Raw genomic sequence first — 10423 nt, 5'->3', positions numbered from 1 at the left:
CGCTACTTCAGTGAGGAAAATCCGCCGGCATCGCCCGAGAGCCGCCACCGCGAAGGGCGCCGCCGCCCCCGGGGAGGGGCACCGAGACCCCCCGCCGCCGGCGGCCCATGAGCATCGCGGCCTGAGCCGCCCCCCCTCCCCCCTCCCCGCCGGCCCCGCGCCGTCCCCTCCCCGCGCCGAACCCTCGGGAGCCGCGTTGTCACGGAGACCGGCGCCGGTGCCGGCCCGCCGCGCTGCCCCGGCCGCCGTCCCGGCCCCCGGCCCGCTGCCCGCTCCCGCGGCCCGGCTCCCCCCCGGCCCCGGCCCCGCTCCCCCCCGGGGGGTGGTGGCTCCGCTCGGCGATGAGTTTACCGCAGAAGGCGGCTTTGAAACCCGGCGCGGCGGCGGCGGCGGCGGCAGCGGGGCCCGGCCCCGGGAGTGGGGCGACGGCTGCGGCGGCGGGGCCGCCTCCCCCCCCGGCTCCCCCTCACCCGACGGCGGCGCCCGCGCCTCACCCCGCCATCAGGGCCCTGCCGCCCGCGGCGCCCCAGCAGTATCCTTTGCCCCGGGCGGAGAATTGGGGGGGGCGGTGTGGGGGTACCGGGCTGCCCTCCGCTCGGCGGGTGGGGGCGGGGAGTGGGCCCGGTGGGCCGCGGGGTGTGTGTGTGTGTGTGTTGGGGGAGGGGGGTGCACCTGCCGGGGGTGGGGCCGCCCCCGGGGTTGGGGCTGTGTATGTGTGTATAGGGGGGCCCTGTGTGTGTGTGTGTGTGTGTTGTTCATCCCCTCCCCCCCCCGGTGAACTTTAAGTTGGAGGATGCTCTGCAGGTAAGTGCCGTGTTGTGTTGTGCTGGGGGCTGTGCCGTGGGATGCCCCGACACCCGTGACACTGGTGGGGGAGAAGCTGTGTTCTAACTTGCCGTGAAGAGGCTGAGGCCCTTCCTGGGGGCGTGAGGGGCTTCGGGGAAAGCCCGTGTGCTCAGCAGCACTTCGGGTGTCTGCTCTGCCAGCCCCCGCTGCCCCATCGCTGGGGGATCGCTGTAGTGCTTGAGCGTGGTTTGGGCCTGTGTGGGGTGACTTCTATCCGAGCGTGGAGCCGTGGGATGTGTTTGCTCAGCGTGTTCCCTGCGTGGAAGCGTTCCATTGCTCTCACTTTCAGTTTTGAGGTAGGAAAGCAGAGCCCTGCTGCGATCGGTTCAGATCCATTGTTTTGATGAGCTTCCGGCCGGGCCTGACCACAAATAACGCTGCTGAAGTCACGGGGCTGCTGGCGCTATGGAGTGTTTGGGTCAGGTGAGAGCTGGGAAGGAGTGAGGCTGTGCTGGAGGGTTGTGCTCTGCTCCCAGCGTGCTGCTGAGATCCCCATGTGCTGCTGGGATCCCCATGTGGGCTTTCGTGGGGGAAAGCAGCGCGGAACTGCTGTCACTGCCATCAGCAGCGTTTGGTGAGTGAAGGTGCTGCTGTGGGAGCCTCAGTTTAGGTGCAGGCATTATGGCTTCTCTGGAGGGGCCCTCCCAGCACAGTGGGTGCTGCTGGGTGCCTTGGGCTGGGAGCGCACTGCTTTCCCCAAGCACACACCTCCAAAGAGCTGTGAGGGGTTTGGGTGCTTCTCTGAGCTTGGTGGTGCTCTGTCGTGGGCAGGGCAGGAGCACACTGCCTTGGGGTGAGCTTTGTTAGTGGGGTGTGTGTGTGTAAGGGGGAGGGTGGGGGGTTGAAGCCTGGTTTCCCTCTGTGGGTAGAGCATGGGGGGGAAGGCGTGACCCCAAAGTGAGACAGAAGTGGGTGGCCAGAGGGCAGTGCTGTAGGTGGGATGGCAGCAGCACTCCTGAACTATTGGATTGGTCACCTGCCCTTGTCGCAGACACTGAGAATTCAGCCACATCCTGCTCTGGAAGTTGTGCGCTTCCAGGTGGGAAACAAAAGCTGTTGCCTTTTTATCAGTGCTGCTCCGAAGTGAGGCTGGAGTTCACTGGAGCTTTACTGAAGTCTAGAGGGTCATCTGAGTTCAGCCTTATTTTTAGCTCCATTTGGTTTGGGGCTTTTTTTTTTGCTGTTTTGGTTCCGCTGTTGAGGCAGAATTACCCATGGCAGGTGAACTGGAGGTGCAGCTCTGTACAGCTCATGGCTGGGCTCTGCTTGTCTGTGTGGGGGCTGTTGGCTGATAGGAGCCATCGTGCCACCACAGATGAAGGTGACGTGTCTGTAGGTAGATGGGTGGTGGTGCTGGCTCAGGCTTTTTAAACTACAGCTCTTTGCACGTGGTGAACTTTGTGTCTTTGAAAGCATGTGGTTTCAGCGTCACATGGAATTAAAGGGCTGTATGTATGACTGGAAAAGCAGAATTGGGGGGGAGAAAGCCATGCAAGAAAAAGGTTTTCTTGCTTTGTGTGCCGCCCTGGTCCTGTATGGGATGGATGGGGTGGGTCTGTATTGCTGTGAAGTGATGCTTTGGGAATGCTTTTATCAAACATCACCTTAGATCTGCCCATTTTTGCTTGGCTGTCAGGCTGTCCCTGAGGAGCAGGTTGTTGTGCAGCAAGGCTTCCTCCATAAAGCCTGGCACCAAGGAGGTGCACTGCGGGCTGCCTGCTCCCTGCAGCCCTTCATGTTTGCAAGTTGCTTTGTGTTCAATGCACAGCGCTTCTTCCCTTCCCTCCATGCACCCACTTACGCACTTCCGAAGGTACTTTTGTGTGTGTTGTAACCGTTTGCTCTTCAAAAAGTCCTCGTGCTGTGAATAAATATGGCGGATCAATATAATTAGGTCACCAGTGTCTTCCCAGTCCAGACCTGTGCTACAGAGGGCAAATAGATCAGTATGTGCCATACTCAGGACTGTTGCTTAAAAGTCTGTCTCTGTCCTTTGATTCCATTTCTGAGGAGCAGAAAGGAAGGGTTGGCATTTGTGTGTTTGCAGTACCTTTCTGTGCATAGAAGCTCTGGTTTTGCAGGTGTTCTTGGCTAACTTGATGTGTGTTTCTGTTCCTACAAGGTGCCCTGGCTGGCTGCGCTCAGGCCCTTCCAGCAGTAGCTCTGTCAGGATACGTGTGCAGAAGTGGAGGAGAGCCATGTGAACACAGGATGGGGATGGGATGTTGTTCATGATCTAACTGGAGCTTTGGGATAAAGGTGTTTGAAGAACTGGTTGTAAAAGGAGAGAGGTGGGTAGGAAGGGAGGACTGGGGTGAGCTCGGAGGTAATTCCTCAATTCCTATTGGCAGTATGAGCCTCCTTGGCTGAGCAAAGGGGCACAAGGGCCAGCTGTGTTGCCTGTGAAATGTTTCTGTTTTAAATATATGTGAAGCCTTGAAGGCTGTGGAATCGTTAAGATTGGAAAAGACCGTTAAAATCATGTAGTCCAATCATCAACCTGTAGTCCAACCATCAACCCATCTTCATTCTTAGGAGGGTTTGCAGTAGGAGAGCATCCTCTGAAAGCACAACAAGTGGAGGAACTGCTCTGCAGAGGAGGAGCAGGCACAGGGCGTGAGTATATAGCCAAATATTGAGTGCTTTTAGACCTCGGCTGTCTCCCATGCTGATATTCCCCAGCCTTGGCATATCTCAGAGTCCTTTCAAGCAGAAATAGCTTTAATTTATTTAACGACAAAAGCTGATCATGTTATAGCGCAGATGTGTCACTTTACTGGCTTTATAAGATTTTGTGGTGCAATGTCTTAGAGAAAGCCATTCTTCCAAAAATGGGATTTGCAACAGCTTGTTTTCTTCTCATGTCTGGAGCTGTGCCGGCCTGTGTTCTATGGCAGAAGTCTGCAGGACGAGGTTGCTTTACTCACAGGTGTATCTATTTTGTTGTACCCATTTCAGAACGTGGTAAGAAGTTGACTGGGGAGTGGTGGGAGAACTAGAAGAACAAAGTGCCCTGCTCAGCATTGGGACGCAGGATGCCCATCTGCATGTGCGGGCTTTGTTGCTGTGTTGGGCCTGAAAGGCTCTTTCATGTCAGCAGCTCGTGCTGGGCTGTGTGGAGCTGGTGCATTTGCTCTGGTTTTGTTTCATGGGAAGAGTTAGCAGCGAAGGCCTCTTTTTAGAGATAACCTATATTTTCTTTTTCTCCCTAATCCAGCATTTTCAGGGCTAGTCAACTGTCAAGTTTAGTTGTGCGTAAATCCTCTAATATGATTAGAGTTGCTGGAATTTTCACTCCGAGGAATTAGAGGTGGGTAGTATCGCTGCTTTACAGGCATTTCTTTAGTGGGAAGCTGCATCTGTGACTGGATGTCTGCTTGTAATTGCACAGGCTTTTCTGGTGTGAATGAGCAGGAGGGTGTTTGCTGCAGGGCTTGAGGTGCCGTGCTCTGGGCAAGCTCAGGAGCTTATTTTCCCATTCTGAAAGCTGGTGTGACTTCTCAGTGTTCCATGTTTGCACTTGGAGGTACTTCCAAGAGCTTCTTGTAGGCACAGTTTTCCTTTCTGGGCTGTGGACTTGGTTTTGCCTCCCAAGTAGGAAATGATGTGGGGCAGCTGGGAGGAGAAAACAGGATGCGTTCTTAAAAAATAAAGTCAAATAAAGTAAAGGATGAAAGGGAGGAGAACAGAAGGAGCGTTTAGGCCAGTGATGTTCTCAGGTACGTGTTATCCCTGTGCTGTGTTTTGTGACTCGGGGAGGTGTCCTGGAGCATGCTCTCTCCTCATAGCAGGTGATGGCACACTGTTGCTGATGGGACTTGAGTCAAATTGCTGCCAGGCACGTAACTGGGTTAATGGGGCAGCGCTTTTTTATTTCGTGAAAGGAAAATTACATGTTCTCTATTGTTAAAAGTTGTTTTTATGTCCGCTTTGCTCTTCAGTCATCTGAGATGGCCAGAAATGGGCTGCTTTCCTACACAGAGCAAGGCCCCAAGGCTTCCCTAGGTTATACCAGATCTAAGTCAACCCCACCACGAAAGTAATGCGTGTCTGCTGTTGGTTGTAATGTCTCTTTGTGTCCTTTATCTGGGTGGGAGTTGATGTATTTCTAGAGCTCTAAACAAGCCTGAGGAAAAGCAAAGTGACTTCTAAACTGCACGTCTCGACAGAGGAACACATCTTTGATCCTTGCCCGGTGCCAGGAGCGTCCTTTGAAACCATTGGGGAAGTGTCGAAGAGCAGCAAGAAGAGCTCACACAGCTGAACAACTGAAATAATGCAAATATTCCTGGGCTGTAAAGCCTTTGCGGGGTGGAAGCTGCTACAAGTTGCGCTGGTTCTCTCTCAGGTTGCCAAATAATGATTCCCTATTTGTTTTTGTTTCGCTTTGATTTACACCCGAGAGTGACCATGTGTGAGTTACTGAATTACCAGGAGCTTGATTTAAATGCCTGCGCTCCTGGTGGCTTTTGAGAATCTATTAGAACTTGTGCTACGGCTGTGCTAATAGCAGCCTGAAAAAGATTGCTCTCCTTTACTCATTATTATGAAGTCAGAGAAGTTGCTGTTTCTTGAGAATGGTGTTTTTCTGGGCTTGTTTTGGCCTCTTAATGGAAAGGAAAACTGAGGGAAGTCACATGTATGGTGAGCTTCAGTTTGTGGCATCTCTCCTTCCCAGTGCTGACACAGATACAAGTACCAGTTACTGAATGGTCTGTCTTCAAATGCTTTATTCTGAGCTCTGTGTTTTGGATTCTGGAGCTGTAAAATGCAAATAATTCGCCTGTCAACCTGGCTTCAACTCAGGCTGCGTGTTTCCTTCAGTGGAAGTGTTTTAAAGGTAGATTTCCAAGTGCTTTTATGTCTCCTTTTGCAAAGAAAAAAGATGCAGGTTTTGTCGATACGCAGATATCGCCAAGGGGAATCCTGTGGGGTGCTCTGTGAGCTTCAGCTGCTCCACGTCCAGTGCACAACTGAACTGCTTCATTTCTAAGTGTTTAGTTCTGAGTTTGCACGCTCAGTTTGGCTGTGCAGGATTCCTGTCCTGGATCCAGCTGTGCTGCAGGGCAGTGGCACCTGGTGCTGCAGGCCTATCAGAAACGATTGCTGCTGCCAGTTGGCACTATCCCCATCTCTTTGCTGAAGCCAAAGTGTGCTTTATCAACTCAGGCTGATGTTAAGATCAATAAAGAAATGAATTAATTGTGCCGTCACCAAATTCTGATCCTGGCAGACTAAAAACATGTGAATTTTATGGTGGAGACCTCTGTCCAGAATGTCTTATTGAATGTCGGTAGGGGGAATAGTCAGCAAAAGCTTTCTAGTGAAGTGTGTGTGTCTTAATGAGGGTTCTGGTGAGGAGAGGTGCAGGAGCTTCTATTACTGGGCTGTGGGTCATTGGAGATGGGTGTTAGTCAGCCTGGGGAGCTCCTATGGAAGAATACAGAGCTCTGCTGACAGCGTAGGGCTGCCTCCCTCTGTGCTGGGATGTGCTGAAAGCAGGGATGGCTCTTTGTCTCTGCAATGGAGCTGGCATTGTCATGGCTGAGCCAAAATGCCCCGAGGTCACTTGGGAGCAGCTTGGGGCAGCCTGCTGAGCTCTGCTTCCAGGAGAAGGCTGAAGTGCTTCCTGAGAGGAGGAGCTTGGGCTGCTCTTCCTTAAGATCTAGCTCCATTCTTAGCTTGATGTGCTTTTCTTGATGAATAGAGGACATCAGAGATCTGTCATGCTTGATGGGGGTAGGTCACAAATGTTCCTGCATTGCACAGGGAGAAGCAGAAGTGTGGTTTGATGGAGTGATGTGTCATATAACTGTCCTGCTCATACCACAGCTCCAGGGTCTGCCATTGGGGTGTGGGACCTCTGAACATCTGCAGCTGTGGGGTGGGAGAAGCAGTGCCAGGGCTGCTGCGTGCTGGAGCTTCTGGGAGGTGCTGGGATGCCTTTAGAGCTTGCTGCTGGAGGGAGGAGCGATGTGTGGCTGCCTGGCTCCTCTCTGCTCTGCACCACAGGCAGCCTGGGGTGTTTGCTTCGGTCCCCTCCTGTTCTGAAGCATCCAACACAAAGCTCAGTGCTACCAGATGGAAGCAAACCATTTTCTTCCTTTCCTCCCTGCACCTGAGTGTTTGTCTTGATGTCTCCTGCATGCAGAGAGGTCTGAGCAGGCAGAAGGTATGGATGGGTCCTGAGCTTCCTTCCATGGGGTGGCATATCATGTCCATACATCTTCGTGTGTGAAGAAGTGGATGTTCAGAGCATTGGATCACAGAGGCCTGGACCTCCTGTCCAGCTGGAAATAAAGATTCTGAAGGGGAATGGCGAGGTATTAGGAAACTGGGAGCTGAAGTGCACGTTCCTTCTCACAAGTTCTTGGGAGGACAGTCAGTCTGGGTGACAACACTGCTGTCACCGTGATGGTTCCTGACAGACTGACCAGCAGGGTGTTATGTTTTCATGTGAAGTTGCAGTGTGAAGTATTAGAGATGTGGTAGGAAGCACAGCCTGGTGAGTGGGGCACACCATGAGGCTGGTGAGTCCCGATGGCTGTCCCTGTAGAGCAGAGAGGTGTGTCTGTGTGGTGGCCTTGGCAGCTGGAGCAGCTGATCTGCGTTTGTATGGCACGAGGAGGGCAGTGGGTGGGCTGGGAGCAGTTCTGTGTGAATGAAATGTCTAGGAGGGTAAAAATGAAATCTGGGCTTGGAGGTGAAAATCACTGAGCATTGCTGCAGTGCTGGAGTCTGGCTTGGAAGCTTCCTTTCCCTTCTTATCTTGTAACGACGTGCCCCAGATGCAGGTCATTGCTATACTGGAGGGGAGCTGGAGATGGATGGCTTCACTTGGTGAGTTTTGTGCTGGGAAGGCAGATATAGCAGCACTGAAGGTTGTGGTGGGCTGTGAGCTGGTGGGCTGAAACTGAGGTGGTGGGGCTTTTGGTTTTGTTTCCTTCTGGGGTATCTAATAATCTCCCACTGGAAAAGCACAATGTCGTATCTTTCGATCAAGCTTGGTATTGCCCTTAGTGCCCCAGTCCCTGCCCTGCTTTGCTTTGGGATGAGCAGGGCCTGCTGCTCTGTGCTTCTCGCCTGGCTCTCACCTGGCCCTCTGCTTTCTCTGCTTGAACTCCAGTGTTCTCAGCTAACTGTGTGTCTGCAGGAAGAACTCAGTATAGAAGTAACTCAGTGTGCATTAAGTAACTGTTCTGAAGAAGGAAAAAAAAAAAAAAAAAAAAAAGGCAAAACATGGAGTGAACAATCCCAACCTGTTGTTGCTGGCTGCGGTGGTAGTGCTGTCCTGGGGGACATCATGCCATCTCCCTGCTCAGCCCATCCCTAAATACAGCTGAGCGGTTACCAAACACTTGGTAGCCAGAGGCTGGTCTAGAAGGGCCTTGGAGAGGAAAGCAATGCTAAGATAGCTCTCTCTTCCAGGCAGTGTATTTATTGATTTATTTTTCTTTTTTCCTTCTGTTGTAGCCAATTGCAAAAGTAAATGCCGTTAGCAGGATGCAGAGGACCTTCTCTTGCTGCACCAAGCTGAGAAATGCCTCGTGCCGGGTGGTGGTTTCTTGCCTCCCAGCCTGGTTCGTTTTTAGATGCCCAAGGGCATTTTGAGACTGTTGCAACTTCATTTTACATTGTGTTTATATGAAACAGACCAAAAAAAAAAAAAAAAAAAAAGATGCAGTGCTTTGCCAAGTGTTTCTGGAAAGAACAAGCTTGGTGGATAATCGTTTTCATGTTCTACCTGTTCCTTGGTGTGTTAAAGCTACAGAAGAATCTTCTCTGCCCTGAATGAAGGCTTTGAGGGATTAGCCTTCAAGTAGTCACTTGAGGTATGTTGATTAAGAAATATCCTCAGTGCTAGATTTAATCAAGATTTGAATCATGGAGTTACAACTAACTGTTGCTCCTGGGATCTCATGAACTTCCAGGCGTGTTGCTCCCCGGGTTATCTGTGCTGTCACTCTGGAGTGGACTGAGCTGACTGCCCTGTGACAGCTCAGAGCTGCTCCAGCCCTGCAGTGGCTGTGGCATGGCTCTATGGGAGCTCGGTGAGTCCACCCTGCTGGAGTTGGGCTTGCTTTGCTGAAGTGCCCTGAGCCTGCAGAGAGCCTGGACTTGGGAAATTGCCTTTAAGAATATGGGAAGTGCAGCAAAATGGTCCTTGCACCAACCCAGGAGTGGTTGCCCCACAAATAGCAAAGGGCAGCACATGTGCCTGGCAGATGCTCCTTGGTAACATCACTTGTGTAGTGGTAATATCAACTTCCCCTTAGGAACATTCAGATCTCCTTGGGGCAGAAGGCAGCTGAAGCTTGTGTGGAGTTAACCATGTGGTGCTCTGAATCGAAGAGTTCTTTAACCATCAGTTGGAATAGGGGTGAGATCTTGTTCCCCTCCTGGGGAGGGCTGTGTGCACGGTGTCTGTGCCACCTTGGGTGGGACAGCAGAACTTCCCATCTCAGTGGGCTCAGGCAGCTGCAAAACGTGACCGAATCAGGACGAATTAGGTGGTTAAAAGCTCTGTGCCCCTTGGTTCACAGTTCAGTAAAAACATGGGGTGTAAAGGCAGGAAGCCATTCCTGACCATGCTTTGAAGGGGCTTACTCCGCTCACAGTGTTTGTCCCTGCTGTCCTGTCTGTGCTGTACAGAGAACGCTGCCCCGCAGCCTCTGTCCTCATCCCGTTTGATATCTGAACACTGGCATTTTGTTACTGCAGCTCAAAACGTGTGTTGGCCTCAGCTGGTATTTCTGGGTTGTATGAAGCTAAAACAAGTGGGACAAACACATTGAGATTCACCTGAAGGCAGAGCGTGCTGCCACGCGGACCTTCCTGGAGCTCGTGTGTCTGTGGTGGCAGCAGTACAGCTTTGCAGTGAAGGGGTTCAATTGAAGTTGCTGCTGGAGCTGAGTGTGTAGCAGACGTTCAAAAAGGCAAAATGAAGAGGTGATGTTAGAGCTGGAAAACCCCGCTCTGAGCAGCCGCAGGTACCGTGTGCAGCACGAGAGGTTTTGCTTCAGAAGCTTTTTATTTAAGTTCCTCTTCCCCACATTACGGCCCTCTCCACCTGCAAAGAAACAAAGGAGGGTTTGTGCCCGGAGCACGGGGATGTCCAACACCAGGCTGCCCTTAATGAGGCCCTCCCTGCTTCGCAGCGCTCCAACAGATCGGCGCTTCCAAAAAGATCTTTATCGTAGCAGTTGAGAACGGGAGTCCTTTTAGTATAAAACAACCTGAAAGGAAGCGGCATCCTGTGCAAACTGCGGCTTTGTGCGTGCTCACGTAATGGGCTATCAATCAAAGTTAATTAAAACCAGGGTAACCGTGGAGTTTTGCTCCCTTTTAGCTCAGCCGTGGCACAGAGAAAAAAAAGTTTCATCTTTACAAGCTGCTCTCCCAGAAGTTATTGCTGCGATTGCAGTTAAGCCCTTGCCTTAAAGGCAGTGAAATTAATTTGCTTGTTTTTATAGAGAAATTTCTTGCCTGTTGGCCAACTCCAAAAATAACTGTGGAGTCCCTAGAAGCGAAGTGTGTGCTTCAGTGCAGCATCAGTTGGTGCAGAAAGACAGGGTTT

The 10423-nt window shown here is 52.0% G+C and overlaps 1 protein-coding gene and 1 long non-coding RNA gene across 32 annotated transcripts in view; both read left to right on the top strand.

Annotated features, from left to right (window-relative positions):
* Positions 1-145: 145 nt before the first annotated feature.
* EIF4G3 (eukaryotic translation initiation factor 4 gamma 3) overlaps positions 146-10423 on the top strand; it is an 86943-nt gene continuing 76665 nt past the window's right edge. For 30 of the 31 annotated variants that reach the window (XR_014931779.1, XR_014931780.1, XM_085508823.1 and 27 more), the window contains exon 1: positions 146-532. Coding sequence is in view for 28 of the 31 variants with exons in the window: in XM_085508823.1 (XP_085364949.1) it covers positions 342-532 (191 nt within the window). In the remaining 3 variants the exon portion in view is untranslated. The remainder of the gene's footprint in view (positions 533-10423) is intronic. The other variant, XM_085508830.1, reaches the window with a different exon arrangement.
* Positions 3000-4565, top strand: LOC146759876 (uncharacterized). The gene is made up of 4 exons (XR_014931787.1): positions 3000-3137; positions 3382-3462; positions 4064-4156; positions 4445-4565. It is a non-coding gene; the product is annotated as an uncharacterized LOC146759876 (long non-coding RNA).

This window comes from Coturnix japonica, chromosome 9 (genome assembly GCF_054131305.1).
Source record: "Coturnix japonica strain WE chromosome 9, WE-NBRP24, whole genome shotgun sequence".
NCBI lineage: Eukaryota > Metazoa > Chordata > Aves > Galliformes > Phasianidae > Coturnix > Coturnix japonica.
This window is presented reverse-complemented; position numbering and strand designations above follow the sequence as displayed.